Raw genomic sequence first — 21,238 nt, 5'->3', positions numbered from 1 at the left:
CTATAATTATGTGTGTTTTCTGCAGGTACGTTATGTGTGTGTGTGTGTGCCATGTTTGATATTTGATATGCATGTGAGGCCATCTGTTTCACTGTAGCGTGTATGTGTGGATCTGTGAGATGGCGTGCGTGTGTGTGTGTTTGTGTGGGTGGGAGAGCATCTCTTTGTTTATGTGAATCTGTGTACTGTATGTATTTGGAAAATAGTGGAAATGTGCAGAGCTATTAAAAAATCACATGGGCACAAATGAAATCAACATTCTGTCTTTGGTTCGTATGAAGTGGTCTCTTACTTTCACACTCTGTTTCATTGTTCATTTTTTTTAAGTCTCCACCCAGTTTCCCGATATGACTTCGGAACTGTGCAACTATTTATGGGTTTTCAGATTCTGCGCTGAGGACTGTAGCATAACTTATTAGATTTAAAATGAGAGACTGCAATAGGTCAAATATAGATATAACAGATAGATGATAGGTTTGTGTACCAATACCCTCACATCTGACGATGCCTGTTTAACATATTGTGTTAAATTCAAAGTTTTAAATTCAAGTGAATCTGCCGGGCTCACAAGCAGCTCCAAACAGAGTGACTCCAGACCAACCACTTATAAGCATAAGACACTTCAGATGAAGCATAGTCACAGCTCAAGTGAAAAACTCCAAAGCACTGACTGACTGATAAAGTCCTGAACAAAGGCATCCACTTCAGTCACCAAGGTTTTATGGTTGTGAACAATTTTATTTAAGTTGTGCACTCCCTGGACACGCTTCTGCACAGAACGATAAAGGATGTGGAGAACAGAAAAAAATACAAGCTTCCTATTGTTTAAAGGGGTAGTAGTGCTTGTACAGTCTAGAGGACAGGTACTTGAGAGTCAAAGCACTGCTAGATACACAGCTCAGTGTAAACACACATTGATATAACACAAGACAGAGCAGAGGTATACAATCACAGTAAAATTGGATACAATGGAAGACATCCCTCATGTTGAGTTTAGATTACACAATAGCCTGAAAAATGTTGGGAATTAGAACTGATGAACTTGAGTAAAATATCATAGTGAACGACAACTGATGTTGCATCAAACAAAAGAATCAACCTGATCATTTTCTGTTTTTACGTTTTCACACATATGACAATTATATGACAATTAACATGTCCTGTGACTTTGAGTGTAAAAGCAAAAGAAAGGCTAAAGGATGGCCTCTTTGCCAAATGGGCCCTTGTTCATTTACACTGTTGTTTCTGGAAGTCATTCCTTACCTCCTCCCTCCTTCCCAATGAGATTGCTCATATTTTGAAATCTAGCTACTGGAATTTATGACTGTATTAGATGGTTATCATGCAAAAATATTGCATAGTCACAACCTGGAATTAGAGCTTCTCCTTATAAAGAGACATTGTGGACAACTGCTATGCTAATCATCGTCATCACCTGGAAATCCTGCTTCAGGATCTTGTTGAGGGAACAGCAGCTGACAATAAAATAATGACATCCCAGAGGTGAGGAACTGAAGAGAGTAATAGGCATACTCCAGTAACACCAGTGTGACTGCTATGCACTGCACAAACAACAAACTGAATTGTTGTCACACCTACATAAACCTCTGTTACTGCTTTCTGGGGAGCATGAGGGGTCATTTTGATGTTGCTTTAATGGAGACAGAAACTAGGTTTCACATTTAATTGTTATTCTTCATCTTAATGTTAGCCCGAGAATACTTCTAGGAAGAAAGTACACTGACGGTTATGTAGACAGACTGGATGCAGACCAGTCTATCTACATAACCAATGTGGATCAGGGCTCCGCTCATGCTCATGTAGGAAAAAGAAATACAGTGAAACAGAAATGTGAGTTTAACTCTGTTTGGAACCAGAACCAAAGAGAACCTGACACACACAATGTAACAGTACGAACCATGGCAGGATTAACTTGTGAAGAAGTCCTGGGGCCAAATAGAAAAAAAAAAAAAGGCCATTTTGACGTGTTACAACTAAACACATATGTTACTCACGGCATTAATGTAGGCATTGTTATATTCAGGAACAGAGCGTCTCTAAATAATAACGTAATTGTTATAAAGCTCTGTATCTAAATATAACAATTCAGTTAGGTCAGTGAGCATGCGCAATACCAGAGAGCTCTGGAACTGGTTCATCTGAATGGAATGTGGCCATAAGTAATGTTATTGTTAGGCTACCACTTGTGATTTATGTTGACGAGTCTTACCGTCTGCTTTCGGTCTATATAATCTCTTACGTTTTACTGACTTAATAAGTTACTAGCATGTGCAGTTAGTGAATAAAGAGATAAAGATATGCAAATCCCAAAAGACAATAGCCTACAAGGTAAACAACAACAACAACAAAAAATAAATTAGAACAAATGTCAGGAGCAAGTCAGAAGTTTTCAGAACAGATAGAAATAAAAGAATATCAAGTTGATTTTGAGCAACACCTGGCAGGACCTTTCGACACTACCCCCGTAGATGGAGCACATGCTGCGGCGCAGTTCTTTTCCTCTATGTCAAGGTACACGTAAAGTTATCATTCATTGTCGGTTACTACCAAAATAAATTCTCATTCCGTTAAGGGGGGCAGTACAGTAACATTTAAACAGTGGCTAAAGTTTAAGATCGTGATTAGCGTATCAAATTGATGAGGAAGGCGAAGACGTCGCGTTTGCTTTTATGTGTCAAAGCTTCGTTTTTTTCGATCGACGGGAGCTAGGCTCTTATTTTGTGAGGAAACGCATATCCGGGTTTGTTGTAGCTAACTCTTGCTGACTTGATGGCGGAGCCCTTTGTATGTCTGCTCCGCGAGGCACTAGAGTAGCGAGTAGAAGGCAGCACAGCAGCAGCAGCAGCAGCATCGACGGAGGAGGAGGAGGAACATTAAAACACGAGTGTTGTCCCAAGAAGGGACACGCAGGGTCCAACAACGTCCCTGTCCGAGCCACACGCCGCTACTGGACACGGCAAAAGGAGGGAAACCGACGCACACAGCCGTCCTTTGGACGTTTCTTTTTTCCTGACAACCGAAGTGCGTTTACCGGGAACTTTGCTCCTCAGAACAGGCAATTACCGGAGCTTGAAAGCCGGTGTTTAGAGAAAAGCATCACCCTAAACTAAACTAATCCCCAAAGCTTAGTTTAAACGTATTTTTTCTCCATTTGAATCCTGTTTTTTCTTTTTCTTTTAAACTACCGAGTTTGTTTCTCGGTCACTCGATAAAAAAATCAACTTTGTTTAAAATCAAGAGTCAGCTCATTTTATCCAACAGACGCGAGAGAAAATAAAGTCGAAGACGAGGACAGGCGGAGAAGTGGATGTATTGTCAACCATGGATGTAACAGTTTACCCGCCTCCTCCTCAGCCTCTGGCCGCCTCAGACCACACCAGGATTGGGCAGCTGTCCTACCCGGACCCGGCCTTTGGGACCAACAAGGTAAGAAACGCTGCCTCTATGAGTTGTAAGCCAACACAAATGAACAAAAAAAAATCTTTGTGTTGTGCTATTCTAAAATACCTTCGAGATTCATACTCTCTGTGTATCCACGTTTCTTGCCCTGCCAATTAAGTGGTAATTAATTGCCTTATGGGGCCCCTGGTTAATTACTTCAGATACTGGAGGTAACTACATGACAGAGTTGCTCATTTATGTTCACCCTATGCTTTCAATAGAAGCGACACAGCCTGTAATTTTATTCCTGGTTTGTCGTCGGGGATGCAATGACACCTATAATTAAAACTTCACCACTTGTAATAGAAGGGTAATCGGATTTAAACGTGCTCCATATTATTTTGTTTTGTTTTGTTTTTAGTACAGCGACCAGAGATATAGTTAGAATGAAATGCATGGCTAGCCCATGAAGAACCATGCAACACTGTGTTTTTTTGCATGCTTAAAATATTCAATCTTTACGAGAACTGGCCTCTCATTTTCTGCTTTTGCTGTGCTTAAGTTGATTGGTGTCTGAGAAGCTGTGTTGTCTTTCTCCCTCCAGAGGAAGGCCAAAGGTCAGGGTCAGATCCACCACAGAAACTATCTATCTATCTATCTATCTATCTATCTATCTATCTATCTATCTATCTGAGGAGTATGGGTGTCTAAAGACACCTTGCTCGTTTGACAGTGATGTATTGCTTAATTATTTCATTAGGTTCATCTGATGAGTGCAGTGCTAGAGTTAACTGCAGATTATTAACCTCTCTTCAACCTCAGCACAATAAAATGGGACACGTTCATTTTGCACATTGGCAGTTTTAAACAGGGACAAATAAGTGAATGTAAAATTGAAAGGTGCTGTGTTAAATTGCAGTGCTGCTGCGCAAACTCTCCAGGCTCACCATTTCCCTTTCAATAATTTCTGTTAGCTTTGTTGATATATAAAGCAAATCTATCTTGATATTCATGCACAATGGGGCAGAAATAGGAAGCCGAAATACTATTATGTAATGTCCATAAAAAACGACAATAGACTGTGATGTGTTGGGTTACTAAAAATAAACTGCCTGGCCCAAAAAAAGTCACCACCTGGATTTAACTAAGCAAATAGGTACTTGCCTCCTATTAGATAATTACTGCATGGGTGATTATCTGTCAGCTGGTAACGAGTTATTTAACTGATACAATGAGCAGCTTCTCATTTCTTAAACAGCCATGTTGAAAGACACATCCTGTGGTGGTGGAAAAGATGTTAGTCTGTTTGAGAAGGGTCAAATCATTGGCATATATCAAGCAGACAAAACATCTAAGGAGGCTGAAGCAGAAACTACTAACTCTGGGTTAACTCTGGGTTAAGAACGTATTATTAAAAACTTCAATCAAATGGAAGAAAAACCACAGTAGAACTGAGGGCTGTGTTTAATAGTGAAAGTAAGAACATTTCCACATGTACAATGCGAAGGAAACTCAAAGGTTTGGGACTGAACAGCTGTGTAGCCTTAAGAAAACCATTAACCGGTGAGGCTAACAGGAAAAAAAGGCTTCAATTTGCTAGGGAGCATAAAGATTAGACTCTGGAGCAATGGAAGAAGGTCTTGTGGTCTGATGAGTCCAGATTTACGCTGTTCCAGTGATGGGCATCAGGGTAAGAAGAGAGGCAGATGAAGTGAGGAAGTCATTTTCACACATGGATTGGACACCACAGAGTCCAGACCTTAACCTCATTGAGAATCTTTGGGATGTGCTGGAGAAGGGTTTGTGTAGTAGTCAGACTCTCCCATCATCAATACAAGATCTTGGTGAAAAATGAATGCAACACTGGATGGAAATAAATCTTAAGCCACTGCAGAAGTTAAGCTAAAGGCTTGTGTGTGACTTCTATTTCGGTGGCAACTTTGTATATGTAGTGCTAGGGGACTAACAGAAGCAGGCTGTCATAATTGAATTCTTTGTTTTCACTCATTCACATAACTTTGTGTTCTTTTACTGGATGATGTACGTCACAATCCATCTCATGTGTCATGGATTTAACAGACTGAATAATGTCATCACTGACTGGGTGATGCAAAACTGTGTGATTGATGGATTATTCACAGGCCGGTTGTCGGAGTTTCCCTGCTTGTTCCCCGTTCCCTCACTAAACCACCGACAGGCTGGTTTTCCTCCTCTCACCAACACTGTAGTGTTGTGATTAGAAGAACTTTTCTTTACCCAAAGCCCTCTGGTGATGAACATCTGCTTTATTGTCCTCCATACTGACTTCAGTTGCATTCAAGTTGCATGTTGCGGTTAAGGTTTCATGTATGCAGTGTATTTTGAGTCTTCTTCTCCATAGAATATTAATGATGTTTACATATACACAAGTAACTACATCTGTCAATGTAGAATGAGGCAAAAAAAAAAAAAGTCCAAAAGAAAACATTATGCTTCACAATGCAGTGTGCAATGGAGTTACTTCAGCTCTAGAAAGACAAACTAATAATGTGAAGAGGAGGCAAAACATGTTGAATATTGAGGGGAAAAACATTTTCTTAATTAAATTGACAGTGCCATTCCAAAGATGCCGTTTAGCGGTGGCCAGATGTTCTCACCGTGTTTCTCACAGACCAAATGCAAAACAGTGCGCTGTGACAGTTTTTACAGTACGTACTGGGTGCAGTATGTGCGTAGTTGAGAAGAAATTGGGACAATGCAATTGATTCTGCAGCTGATCTCTGTGATCTCTGACCTTGATACAGGCTGAGTGGGCTTAAACAGGATGTCACATTCATTTCTTTATTGGCTCACTACTAGGTGTCTGTGTTTTATTTTCTTTTACCACCATTGTCCTTTGGCGTGTTCATTAATTAAAACTTAAGGTGCTGTAAATGAAGCTGCTATTTTTGAGCTCTCTTTAAGGATCTCTTACTGTGTATAAAGGCTTGATACGACAGTGTCCTATGTTGTTATGAGAGAGTGTATTTTGTTTCAGAAAGAGAGAAGGAAAGATTGAGGCTGGGGATGTGGAGAGAGAGGGAGTAAGCTGTGTGGTTGGGGGTAGGGACTGGAAAGAGACGGAGAGAGAAAGAGAGAGAAGGTTGTTGGGGGTAGGGATGTTGTAGAAGAGAGAGAGGGAGAGGGAGAGACTGAGAGAGGCTAGTGGGGGTGGGGCCACTGAGGTTTGTACTATATTTCTCTCTGTGTGCCTTTTGATTCACGGCTCTGTCGGCCTGATAGACGAGATCATATTACTGCATGGGGGAGCAGAGAGAATGTAGAAGTGAAAAGAAAAAGGAAATGAAGAGTGGAGGAAAAAGGAGAGGCAGGAAGTACGAGAAGAAAGTAGGAAGCAGAATAGAAACAAAATGAGGGGAAAGAAAAAAAAGAAGAGGAACACTGTAAAAGAGTGTGACGGGAGAGGTGTGTCCTACAGATGTGTTAATTTAAAGAGGTAATACCACTGCTGCTCATTTTTCATTGGAATTAAACAGAAAAAAATCTCTGCACAGTTACCACTGGATGGGCTCTAATCCACTACATATTATGCTCTTCATTAGCATTTATAGCAACTACTCTCACATTAATTACATTAATGTGAGTATATATTAGCTTCTTGGGTGGTTTTGAATTGGAACTGAGTGAGGCCACTCTTCAGCAGTTCAATCCTCAAGTAGTGTTACCTCATTAAAGCTGTACAGTCAGCCGCACTCACTCACTACCCTACTGTCTGTATCTTTTGTACTATATAGCGTATTTAAGATTCTAACTTCACTGCATCTGAAGTAGGCTTTAAGAAAGGGAGGGATAAAGTTTTGTTTTTGCACAGAAGACATAAATCTGTTCTTTCGCTTGCTCTGACTCAGCACAGACTAATAAAAACACAGTAATCATCTAAAAATACCTTAAAAGCATAGATTAAATGAATAACCCTAAAAATGACCACGTGTTGTTACTGTGCTGACACCTGTCAGTGTAATGACTACATTAGATACAGTTCATACAGCATGTACTACAAAACGGGAAGTGCAAAAATTATGATTAAGCCACGAGTATGATTTTTTTCAGCCTAACAACGTGAATGAATCAACGCAAAATAGTTACTGAGGGTAAGATGGAACAACACATTTAGTTCTTCTCTGGAAACATCTACTCCAGCCAAACAAATATTATTTTCTTGTAGCAACTAAAGTATGATTTAGGTTTTTATGGTTTTGGCACTCACAACACTTTGGTAATAGAACAATTGTGGTCTACTTTGACTTTACCGACTTGAAGCCCAAGACAGGACATTAAATCATGTTTGTGTTCCCTAAACGAAACCACATCCAGGACTCAAGCTGTAAACCTCGGACAAATCACCAAACGGTGTGAAAGCTCTGTCCTTTGTATGCTCATCATCCGACACCTCTCTTGATTTGACTTGTCAGCGGTGCAAAGATGACAAGACAACAAATACCAAACCAAAGCCAGAGTTTCATTCTCCACTGAAATGTAAACGGTAATCCAGTTAAGAAGAGCTGCAATGATGAGTTACACCTAATTATTTGATCAGTAAAAAATAAACCATCAGAATTAACCCGGTAAATTTCCAGGTTCATTCATTGATATACTCTATTGTAGTAATATTTATATACTTTGGTTGTAAAATGTTGTGTCAGACAAAGCAATTTTTGTCGGGTTGAATTATTTGTTGGCTGAAATAATAAATTGCACATAAACTGCATTGGAATACTAATAATCTGCAACCCTACAAACTAGTATTATATAAGCAATAGCAATATAGTGTATTTGGCTGTAGGATTTGGCCACGGTAGATGTTCAGGTCTATAAGATTGTATGGAAATCAAGCCCAAGATTAAGAAAAGTCTAGTTAAGGTCTGAATGTGGTGGTTAACATTGTGGCGGGTCCAGTGTGTCAAGCTGTCGCACATTATGTTGGATAAAATAGCTGTGTGAACGCACAAAGTGTGGTTTTCTGGCATAAGAAAGGCTCTACACCTCCCCTTGTCTTTATTTCCTGTAAAGTAGGTGAATAGCATGTTGTCATGATTGATATCAGCAGGGTTGTACTGTGACAGATGGTACTGTTTATTTTTATTGTTCCAACGTGTGCTGGAGGACAGATTTCTCAACACCTCTGAGGATTTGTGCACTTTTGTTAACAAAGCAATTTAACATAAAAAAAGTGTCAGACTGGTTGTCTCTGTGGCCTACAGCCAGCTCAATGTCATGCATGCACACATGAACTGGAGCCATTGTGAGCTCTGTTTGGGTGATAGTGCTCATAATGACTCTCCACAGATGTGAATAGGAGTTTATTTCCAAAAGTTAATGTGACTTAAGTGTGTTTGTGGTGGAACTGTGTAAATGAATGATTGTGTTGTTTTAACATGTGGACATGTTACAGAACGAGGAGAGGAAGGAGAGTGGGATGCATACAGAGAGAGGGAGAGAGAGAGACACACACTAATGTAAACATAATGATTGTTAAAGTTGGGTGAGGTATTTCCAAAACAAATAAGGAGGAAGAGAAAGTAAACATGTGGGAAAGAAAGGCACAAGAACAGGACAGGATCATTTTTTGAGTTTTTTGAAAAGCACAGAAGGGACAGAAATAGGCAAAAGAGAATAAGAGCCAATAGTGCGTTCAGTGAAAAAAGGGAAAATATGTATTGCATGAGATGATTCCAGCACTCAGGACCTGGTGGAGAGCAGCACAGTCATCTGTCACACAGTCATCATGCTGAGTGGACTGCATTAGTTCAACAGGTTTGATGTTTAAACTGCAGTCAGATATGTTGTGTACATCACTCTGGTAGCTCCACTAAATAATTGTTTTTTGCTTATTGTTTTGACCGGTGGAAGAAATTTATACTTGTGTGCTTGTCAGTCTGGTTTGCTCCATAACAAGACCTCCTAGACATTAGCTGTGTCTCTTTTAAGCCAGTCAGGTTTATTTGTGTTTCTGCTAGTAAAAAAACAAGTGTAGTGTATAACACAACATTTCTTTGTTGTTGCATTTTTTTCCCTACTCTCACAGTCCGACGGGACCACTTCAGTGAGCAGCTGTCAAAGGTCAATGGTCAGAATGTCACATCCTTTTTATAGCATCAAATAACTAATATGAAACTTGTATGAAAAATGGACACTTGAACACACTTCGTCATTATTTTAACTCCTTAAATGACAGAAACCATCCTCGGAAATAAATATTGGACGTGTACTTTACTTATATTGCGACGGGGCGGAGCTTTGACCTACGCTACGGGCAGCCACCAGAGGCTCTACATGCTTTGGCTTCTCTTTTGAGGAGCTGTCATGGTGCTTACTTTACTACAGTCTATGATTAGTATGCACAGTGTTTTCCTAAAGGAAAGCAACTTGCTAGCTTAAGAATTTTGACACAACTATAGTGAATAAAAGCTGCAGTGTAGCAGATGGACTAGATGTGAGATTAACATACACTTAATGCTCAGTGCTCAATTCACTGCAAACTGTCTTTACAAAAAGATGCTGCACCAATACCTTGTCCCGTTTATTTTTCAGCTTCTCAGATTATCTGAAAATAGCTGAAGTTACTGTTGGTGTGGCATTTACATGGAATGATGTACTAAACAAAAAAGTTCTATATTTTAGACTCAAAGTAGCCGCCTTTGGCTTTGATGACAACATGGCTCATTCACTGCATTCTCTCAATCAGCTTCATGATGTTGTCACCTGGAATGGTTTTTCTTTCGTTTGGCTGCTTTGTCTTCGCTCTGTGGTCCAGCTCATTGGCAACAGAATGTTGTTAGTGGGCCTTTGGGTGGTTTACAGACCACAGGTCACCCTCAGAGGGCTCATGTCCATTCTCTGATGAGTCTCAACTGTTTTGGAGGCATGGAGGGTTAGGGTTAAGGTTAGGGTTAGGGTTAGGGTTAGGGTTAGGCAAGGGAGACTTACACAATATTAGGAAGGTGCTATGACGATAGCATACATTGCTATCATCACAACTTTTACTTTTCCTTTAACTTAGAATGTAGATACCCTGCGTCCATATAATAATACATCTAAACCATGTGACTCAGCTGTAGCAACCTACTGTGTTGTGACTGGTGGCAAGTAGCTATGACATAAACCGAAAAATCACCTATCCCTAAAGACAATAACATACATTAAGTTTAGAAATATATTCTAAAGTTTCCACTCTGATTTTGGCTGATTTAACATGTGCCCACACTTGTGACATTCTTTCTTAAATGGAAATCAAATACTTTTCAGAGTTTTTCCCAATTTTGTTGCATAAGTTTCCAAAAATGTGTGACACTTGTAGGCTTTCACTCTTCTGTCCAGTTCATCACAAACCAGCAAACCACCGTGTGTGTGTGTGTGTGTGGTGTTTTGTACTACAATACTGTACACTAACTAATAAGAACCTAACCAGCTGTGATAACAATAATAATTCGAGTTCATTGTTCAAAAGCTTCTTGCCGTATGTCAGCAGTATTTTGATCATTGAAGCACAGGTATTTAGAAAGATGTACAGTACATCTACTTATATTGTCCTATGGCACTCTCCCAGCAGTTGTTTTCTGTATCATATACTTCCATTGTCCCTCTCTCCAGTTTTGTAATGAGCCAAAGTGTCGGCATCTCATCTAATTATCTATCAGAACACAACCAGTGAATCTCTCTCTCCGTCTGTCCAAGTTGGCCATCGTTCACGCCACAGAACATCGCGCCAGACTCCTCTCCGCTTCCCCCACCCTTGATGCTCACTGATGATTGGGTGACTTTCACCACTGTTGCTTTTGTGTCCGTGTTTCTGAAGGCAATTCAGTTGGTTGACTCGTGGGTACGGAGCGATGAGGGACTCCTGGTTGGTGGAGGGATGCCAAATGGAACAGATGGGCGGAGACAGAAGCTGCCAGAAGAGACTAATTATCAGGATTTCGTATCCAAAACAAACATATTGCTATCAAATCACATACTGCAATCACTACTGCATTGTTCCGAGTGTGTGTGCATTTGTCTGTGTGTGCGCGTGCTGCGTTAGTGACAATGACTTGGATCAATTAACTTGTGGTGGAAGAGATTGGGTGAGTTCCCAAGGAATTATTCAGGAGTTGTTGCAGCCCATTTTTCTTTAGCACACACAGCTTTTGTTCACGATCATACAATCATAACTGTTGGAGTGAAGTGCTAATTACTGTGGGTAGATTGAAATAACTTTGCCACATTTGAAATTTGTGAACTTATGTCTGGTTTGACCCTGTGGCTTCAAACTAACTTTTCTGTTTATCTGTGATTTTTCTGCTGCTTCTGATTAGTGCATATGGTGGAAAAAATCAAATCTGGGATTTAACTGCTCCTATATACATACTACTACGAAAAACAATGGGCCACATGCAGGGACTTTTTGGTATTCACCTGTGTAGGTCGTGCTATTTTATCTTTGCACATTTAACGTCTGCTGTTATTATAAATCAATAGATACTCTCACTAGTTGTCACATGTGTAACATTTAGGTTTAAATTCTTACCTAAGTAATAAATAATGTCAAAAGGCCTTGATTGAACATACATGTCTACACTCTCCAGAAACGATTGGCAGGTGAAACAAAACATTGTGTCTTTCATAGTGGATCCAAAGAAACCTTTCAAAAACTTTCTTGATTGTTTCCATTCATACCACTGTGCCACTGTTTTGGTCTTTTCTGTCAGTTACTGTTTATTTAAAGTTTCTGTTTGCCTGACTATGTCCAGCTTTAGGTGCTACAAGGAAAATGTAAACCAGAAACAAGACTGCTGCTTGTTTCACTTTTCAATGCAGTTCAGATGAAAGCTGCTTCACAGTCAGGAACACAGCTCCTGATTAGCCCTCAGGTCCGGAGCATAGTCTCCGTTGGTCATCAGTCAACTCAAGGCATCATGAATGGCTAGTGGATGTCTAACAACAATAATAAGTTGCTGAATAAAAATTGAATCCGGCTCTGGATAGATTTTGCCGTTTACAGAAACTGTGAAACTCTGAAAACGGTTTTGGACACGGAGCTATTGAGATTTTATCATAGTCATATCATATTTATCAGTCCGAGTTTAAAAATAGAAAAGAAAACCTCGTTTGTCTTACTGGAAGCCTAATGAGGAAGAAACGTGCATGTTTGCAAATGTTTGATGAAACGCTGTCAAGGCATATAAAATTACACATTCTCTCTCTCTCTCTCTCTCTCTCCCCCACACACACACACACACACACACACACACACACACACACACACGTCATATACACATAAGTCATAAGTTTACAGACACTTGATTTACAGTCAGGGTGGAGACTTTCAGCCAAACTTGGTTTATATTGTTGTCAGGGTGACAGAGATAAGACAGATAAACAATTGCAGAGCTGAACCACCACAGCTGCACACACACATACACGCATGCACACACTAAGTCAAGTATTCCTCTCTTTCTTCCTCCATCCCTCACTGAACAGACTTGAAGTAGACTGTTCTGATGCTGTTATGAATCAAATCCATTTAGTTCACTCCAGCTAAATAGTTTCACACAATACACAAAGCCATGAGTGATTATGACACATTTGCTCGAACACAGCTTCATAACATGAGGAGACATCGTGTTTCCAGGAAGTTGAACATGGAAATCTAATACTGCAAATATGCATACAGAATACTTAATACTGACCCTACAAACACCTGCAAATGTGCTATCTCTTAAGCGCCCACTCGATTCATCATTTAAATATTTATTTTTTTCATGGCCACAAATCCAACACATAAGTCAGGCAATTTGTTTTTCACGGTTCTTTGATATTCGAGTTCACACCTCAGATTTTTAGAGTGAATATTGTGAAGTACATTACATTAGAATTTTTGTAAAATCCTGAATTAATATCTTCAATTTAGTTAAAGAGGAAACCATCTGACAATTAGGCCTCTAGGAAATGGAGTAAAAACCCCATTCTCATCATTTCCATCCACTGATCTCGGTGTATCGCTCTCTTCCCCCTAACGTCCCCATTTGCCTCTTCCTCCATCTCTCATTCACTACGCATTTAATTTCTCAACCTCTCCTTCTTTCTCTTCTTTACTCTGCTCCCCTTTTCCTTGATACGCTGTATTCCTCTCTTTTCCTTTGTCCTTGTCTGTCATCCTAATAGTCTCTCTCCCCCCTTTCTCCCCCCTTCCTCCGACCCTGACCCACTTAGCTGGCTGCTTGTTATTCAAACCTTTGCTTTACCCACACAAATACAGACGCACACACAGAAATGAAGAGAGGGTGCAGCAGAGATGAGAGTGAGTGACTGAAGCATTGGGGGGGTAGACTGAAGCATGCCATTTAGTTCTACAACTGAAAGGTTTGAGTTGCACGCTCGGTGTTGATACTGATTTTAACTCGGAACTGTAAAATCATTATCTTGCTTTTACAGTCATGCCATAAAACATAAATGAATGCATTATTGTCTGGTAACCAGGACAAGAATTGTGAAAGAGAAAAAATACCCCAAACAACACACAAGAGCTACACGGTGTTAATGACAGGGTTTTTCCTGGTTCATGGTGAAACTGAACTTTTGCCGCAGCTGCAATCTGATAAACCTAGACTCATTTTAAATGTAAAGTAAAGCTATAGCTAATCAGCTAGCAGATTCATGAGGTCTCATCTGTCTAGTGTAGCTATATAAAACTTACTTAATCTTAAATCTCTAATATAATATGTGATAATATGGGTTTTTGACGGTAGTATGGTTATTTCTGAAGAGATTGTTACTCAAGCAACACAGAAAACAGGAACAGGATATGAAATAGGTGTGCATTGCTCTAGATTCCCACTATAGCACGATTTGTGGCCAGTAACTAGCATTTTAACTGCAAATGGTCCATCACAAACTGTTTAATGTCCTCAGAACATCCATCATCAGAAAAGTGCGTTTCTACTTGTTACACTAACTAGAAACATCAGAATTATTTATGTGGCTGTAATGGCATACAACTATCATGGTTCATTAGGAACCTTGATATGGAATTGCGCTTCAGTGCTTTTTCAACACGGCAGAGGAAACATACATACATACATTCTTATTTCATGTATTTTCCAAAAGCACAAAATATTCAGAATTGCCTTATTGCACATTTCTTACTGTAACTCCTAAATCTTAAAGTGTTCATATGCTGCATAAAGTAATAAAACTGCACAAAGTAAAGCTCCCTTTTTCACTTTTTGTCTTAGCCAATGAAAAACCTGTGTTGGAATTGTTACTGGATCAAACCTAACAGGCATCGTAGCTAGTCGATTGTCTAAACAGTGTGAGCAGAGTCACACATTGTGGTCATTCAAGATGACAGGCTGAAAGTCAAAGTTACACATGTCTGATAATACCAGCACGTTGTCCTCCTGCATTCCACCATTCGGTTTCCATTGGTTGTTCAGTGGGAACCCAGAGTTTCCCCGCGCTGTTCATTTCAGAGAATCATATGAGTCTTCTAGCTCATGTGTGTCCGTTACACTTGCTGTGGAGTGACTGAGTCATCCAATCAGCTTGAGCTAAGCGTGCTGCTAACTTGCCAACGGCTGACAGTACTGTGATGTTTCTGGGTGGAACTGGCTGAGGTAAAATGTGGCTCCACTCACCCAGAACTTTTGTGCTGTAATAGTGTAGGTTTATTTTATTAATCTGTCACACTTTTTACATAGTTAAACTTGTTGCGTGTTTGACGCAACAGTCATTTCATTTTATTGGATTTAGAAATAAAACAAATACAAATGTCCCAGGTATTGGCCTCAACGTGTGAAACATTTCAGACAGTTTTGGTTGAAACTTCATGATTTCAAAGTGCTGAGATTAGACCAGAGTATCGCTGTCTTTCTGTCCTTCTGACTTAATGAATAGTGTAATAGGTCCCACTCTGCCTTTCAGACCAAGTGTCTGCTGAAAAGAAATCATTATTTCTTTTTTCACTTCTTTTCCATGTTCTCCTTTTTCTCATCTCATCTCATCTCATCTCATCTCATCTCATCTCATCTCATCTCATCTCATCTCATCTCATCTCATCTCATCTCATCTCATCTCATCTCATCTCATCTCATCTCTTCTATTCGTATTTGTCCTTAAATAGCAGGAACATATTAACCACTTAGCTTACCATTTGAAAATGGTAAATGACTCCTGAAATCTAACAGTCAGTTTTTGAATATTTTTTGAGCAAATCTGAGATTTGTTTTTTCCTGATTTGCTCTCAATGATGTAAACTGTAAAACCTTGAGTTGGGGGGTCGGAGTCTATGAATGAATCTAAAAGCTCATCAGTGAAGAGAAGTGTGGACTATGTATAAAGCTGTGAGACATGGTATATCAGGCTTTGTAAAAGGTGAATGCAAGAAGTTCATTTCATAATGGGGTCTGCAGGACTGGTCCTCATTTCACCTCTATGATTTGTTTGAAAAAAGAAAAATAAATAACAAAGAGAAGAGAGTCTCAACTTCTTTATTGCTCTTATTTGTCGATATGTGGAACTGTTACACATTAAGCATTAAAAATGAACAGATAATTCTACAAGCCAACTAACTGTCCGTCACAATAAAGTTTTTTTGTTCTTTGTTGACTCTGTAAACCTACACCTGTTTTGCATAATACCCAACAGCTGGCAAATGGATAGAGCAGCTACACCTGTCTGTCCACCTGTCTACCTGTGTGTGTGTATGTGTGTGTGTTTTGCTTCTGCACACCTGTTCAAATGTTCATATATTTGTGTTTGTCAACCAAGACAATGATTATGTACCAAGGATACCATGAATTATTTGAATATGGTTTATGGATTCAAATGTGGAGCTGTTTGGTCTTTTGTTTTCGTCTCGTGGGGTGCAGGGTTTGATGAGAGAGTCCAGGATTATTTGTGGTCCTTGGAGTTTCTAGGAGTAAAATAAGAGGCAGAACCTTCAGCTATCAGGCTCCTCTCTCTCACCAGCTCTCTGTTGGGGTTTGGATGACAGACACACTACTTTAACAGTTAAGTGTGGAAATTTTGAGCATATAGTTAACATATAGTTAACATGGACTCAGATGACACTGAACCATCCATTAGTTAGGCTGCTAGTGCCCATGGTTCTAGGGACTGGGAATGTGGACTGTGGGCTTTGTATTCAGTATATTTATAATGTATCTATCTAAGAAAACCTGTTAAACAAATAATACTTCAAGGTAACCACCTTTTCTTTGATGGCAGCTTTGCACTGTTCTTATTCTCTCAGTCAATCTACTCAAAAAGCATCCAATGCTGTGATGAAACTGGCTCTCATGAGGACAACCTTAGAGTCTCTAGCCTCAGAAACCGCACTCAAGATTCTCTGATCAAAACCCAACTGAGATGGTTTGGGATGAGTTTGACTGCAGAGTGAAGCTGATTAAGAGAATCCCATGAGTGTATAAAGTTGTCATCAAAGCAAAGGGTGGCTTAGACACAAAGGTCAGTCAATCTGGAACATCTAAATGCTTCGAATGTATCCTCAAGTAGTCACAAAACTATCGAATGCTATGAGGAAACTGCTCTCATTAGGATATATATTTGAATATACATAATCTTGCCACTTTTATTGAGCCAAGTAGCTGCTTTTATACGAAGTCTACTTAGATTTGCTTTTAAATACATGTCTGTAGAATAGTCATCCTCCATTGATGGGCTGAGGTGCTATGAATGATGCCACTATAATGGGATTCGTTGTGATAGTAATAGTAGATGAACCCCAGGATAACTCAGATGTGACCAGAATCTGCTGTCTCCTGTTACATTTAATATTATGGTGATTTTCCATTGAAAAAAACATTAGCAGATATTAAGTAAGGTAACAATGGCAGCGTCTGTGGTTCTATAAACACTATATAGCTTTACGTAGCTTATAGACAGTCAAATAACCTGTTGTTAGTCTCTGTGTGATAGACATGGACAATAAGATAGCCGAAGTCTGATTACAACCCTCTTACCCAGGCTGCTAGTAGAATTTTTAATGTCTGAGAAGAAGATGGCAGACAGATAGTGGACTGGCTGCTAGCAACTAATCTGTTACCTCAATCTCCTCTTATTGTTTCCTTGCTGGTTGTTGTGTATTTGCAGTGTTTGATTATAGTTTGTTGACATTGTTGCTATTGCTTTGTTTTTTCCAGCTGGACGGGGACACCATGTTCCTGGGTATGCCAGAAGCAGGCCTTGAGTTCGCCACAACCAATCAGGTTAGTTTAAAACAAAGTCTCTTGTAAGTGCTCCAGAGTTAACATTGGCTGTTCTGTATTTGGTTGATACAGTCGCTAATGTATAGTCCAAACATGAAACCATAGACTGTCCATTAAATTGTTACAACTTCATAGCTCCCTAGAAATTATGCCAAAATACAGGTGCACTAAGAATACTGGTTTTCCAGTATGTGTTAGGATCACTTTTTTTTTTTTTAGAAAATCCATGTTGTATCATGTTGATTGCTAAAGCTATAATAAAATACATGTGACTTTTTTTTACCATTAACATCATAAGCTTTATTGCATCTTGTAGTAGGGAACGCTGTTCAGATCTGGAGCCTCTAAAATGGATGCATAGCAGAAAAAAAACATCCAGGTTCATTTCCAGCTGATTTTTGTCGATGCTTACTTTCAGATCACTTGATCACACTCCACTGTGCCTTTTAGTTAACCTCTAGCTATTTGGGTGTTTTCAGTTACTTCCTTCCTCCCCACCTTGCTGTACAGATCAGTATCACTTACTACATGCAATCTGAAGCACCCTAAACATTACATAGAATTTCTATCTGTGAGCTCTCTTTTCTTCCACTGCTGAGCATTGTGATATGTACATTGCCATTGGTGTTACAACATGTAAGGCACAGGCGAGCATTTTACATGAATGAGCCGGGATGTTTTTCAAAATATTCTTCTGATCAACTAAACAGGCAATCCAGTGGTCTTTTCAACAGTAATGTTTAATATATAATATATCAAACTATCTTTTAGAAAATCATCATTGTGACTGTCTATAGGCACCGGATACATTCATTTTTTAGGAAATCACCTCACGAACTGTTGTAATGATAGTAAACTTAATAGATTTGAAGTTTGTACTGTTGGTTTTCAGAAGTCACTTTCAACTATGGGAAATTGACATTAGCATTTCTTGATTTGATTTGTCTCGACCTGGTTGATTTTCAAAGTAATCATTATTTTCTGTAGTAACTTGTATTTCCATTGAGTGTAACCTATACTGCAGGGTAATGTACTGGAAATGGAAGGAGAACAGTGGAGAACAGTACGTTCGTGGCATAAAGTGAGATCTATGGTGAAGAGTAGTTGACGATGTATGCACAGCTGTCCTCTTATGTCATCTCACTGTGATGACCAACATAGTAAAGATCAGCTGTTAAATTACTTAGCAACAGCCCAGGAACAGCACTATGCAGCAAACACTGGTTTTATATGACAGTGGGTGTAACTGTATTCAGAATGTTGCTTTCAGAGGCCCGTGAAAGCCTCAAGAGATTGAGACGTGTGTTTGTTAGCATAGAATTACCTCACCACCAAGCAAAGCTCTTATTAATAAGAAGCACTACTGCAGATGCATTATTCATATAGTACAATACAGAGAATATTGTGTGGTAAAGAAATATATGATTTGATGTTTTATTCATAGTGTTGTGCCATAAGGAGATGGCAGCTGTGTGGAATAAGAATTTATGGCTTTATTATTGAAGCACCCTTGCCATCATAAAGTCAGAGGTTGTTGTGATGAATGTGACCAATTTCAGTCCAGTCTGACCCTCGTTCTTATCATTTTTTGAATGGTTAATGCAGTAGCAGTGATGTAACTGTGTTACAACAGAGACAGGAAGGCTGTTGACTGGAAGAAAGGGTAACCTCTACTTTGAAACCTAGTAAGGTTCTGTGCAAAAATAGCTATCACTTTGAAATTTATAAGCTTGGAGATATGCTTTTACACATTCAGCCACATCACAGAGCGTGTTTCTGTTTGCTGTGGCAAATCTTTTTCCTCAACTGAAAGGTGATCAAATAATAACCTATACTACAACGTTCAAGCTGAAGGTTTGCCTCTTTAAAATGAACCATTGACAAATCTGAATGAGGCACTCTATTATACAGATCAGATTATGTTATTCTTACTGAACATAAACATGGAAATCTTCATTGCTTTTGCCAATTGATAATTGCATTTTTATTCACTTCAATTGCATTCAAACAATATGGCCCCTAACATTTCAGAACCTACACCTTTCACTAATTAATACATAATGTGTCGTTTTTTAATGACATTTAAATGAAAATGAATGAAGTTTTGGTTTAAGTAGCTGAACTGGCGTGGACGAGTGGTTTCATGGAACCTCAGCTGGATGACGAGACAGACCCACACTAGCTGCTTCAGCTTGTTTTCAGTGTTAACTAACTTTCAGTGACTAACCAGCTGATGTCTCCAACTTCATTTTTTCTGTAATGTAAAGGTGTGAGAGTCATATCCCACTTGCTAGTGCTACATTTTATTAAGAGAATCAAATATTACACTGCCTTAAATTAGTATTCTGTCTAGTTTTGAAGAGATTTATAGAGCTGCTGTAGTGCGGTAGTGCGGTAGTACTAGGAGGCTTCCAGATCATACTGCACAGACATGAATAAAAGTGCAGCATGGTGGTTTTTGCAGCATAGACTTGTGTTTACCACACTAACTCATTACACCTAATGAAACTTAATATTCCGTTTGTTGCAGTGTGCCATGTTTTTATATGCTTTTCTTGCACTCTATATAACATAATAACTTATTAGGAATTGGTCTTGGAGGTAGCAGGCAATTCTTTACAGCATCTCTCTAGTTTTTGTAGCAATATAGCATCAATGTGTTGTTGGTGTAAAAGTACACATTAAAATAAAACTTGTGTACCTGTTTTTTGGAGACAGCATCTGTGTGTGTCTGTGTGACGTTGTGGAGGATCTCTCTCTGTTTCTCCCTCCCTCCCTCCCTCCTGCTTTGTCCTTGCTCCTCTTCATGACCTTTTTAATTTGACCTCTGACCTCTTCCTGACCTCTGGGCCCATTTCAATCTTTGTCCGTCTTTGTGATTCTTCCCACAGTTTCGTGTGCCACAGCCCCCTCACCCTCTCAGCAAGGTGACACCACCCAACCAGCCCTCACAGCACTGGAGGAGGGACACACACATGGGCAATACACACCGTCTGCCTTGGGTGAATAATGCACACACACTTACACAAAACCAAGTCCATACGACTGAACTCCACCACTTGATTTTAAGACAGAGAACCTCAAAACTATGCCTCTTATGTGGAATTAAACCAACCACAACAGTAATTTAGATGTTTTAAAGAGAAAGTCACCAATTCAACAGTATTTTCATTGGTACCACAGATATTACCTTTTTTATTTCTTCCATTTATCTCAACTTGTTTCTGTGACATCTCTAAATCATACCACCATGAACAGACTTTATTAACTTCATAAAAACTACCACTAGCAGACGCAGGAAAAGCTCCTTTCCTGAAGGAGTTATGTTGCTAAATTATTAGTTAGGAGAAGATATTCTATTGCCCTAATGGATTTTTTCCTTGACCTATCAGTTCTTGTTCAACACAGACAACAGAGCAGTAGCCAGTCATGTGCTGCTCAGATCTGTAGCCCTTCTACTCAGATTCACCTCTATTTTTAGTTGCTTTAATTGTTTGGAGCTCTTGTCACCAATTTTGTGTTATACACTTTTGTAATGCACTTTTGTTATACATTCACTTTTTTCTTTATAACACAGTCCATATGATATA

General features: G+C 39.3%; 1 protein-coding gene across 3 annotated transcripts in view; it reads left to right on the top strand.

Moving 5' to 3' along the window:
* The first annotated feature begins 2,804 nt into the window (after positions 1-2,804).
* The window catches only part of tox (thymocyte selection-associated high mobility group box), a 37,071-nt gene continuing 18,637 nt past the window's right edge, over positions 2,805-21,238 (top strand). The window contains exons 1-4 of one of the 3 annotated variants that reach the window (XM_047590631.1): positions 2,806-3,042; positions 3,283-3,447; positions 17,583-17,648; positions 20,540-20,650. In XM_047590631.1, the coding sequence (XP_047446587.1) occupies positions 3,343-3,447; positions 17,583-17,648; positions 20,540-20,650 (282 nt within the window). In that variant the 5' untranslated portion in view covers positions 2,806-3,042; positions 3,283-3,342. Of the gene's footprint in view, positions 3,448-17,582; positions 17,649-20,539; positions 20,651-21,238 lie in introns of all 3 variants that reach the window. The other 2 variants (XM_047590632.1, XM_047590630.1) reach the window with 2 other exon arrangements.

The sequence above is a fragment of the Mugil cephalus genome, chromosome 7, assembly GCF_022458985.1.
Source record: "Mugil cephalus isolate CIBA_MC_2020 chromosome 7, CIBA_Mcephalus_1.1, whole genome shotgun sequence".
NCBI classification, from domain to species: Eukaryota; Metazoa; Chordata; class Actinopteri; order Mugiliformes; family Mugilidae; genus Mugil; species Mugil cephalus.
The sequence above is the reverse complement of the archived record's forward strand: the minus strand, read 5'-3'. Positions and strand labels throughout refer to the sequence as shown.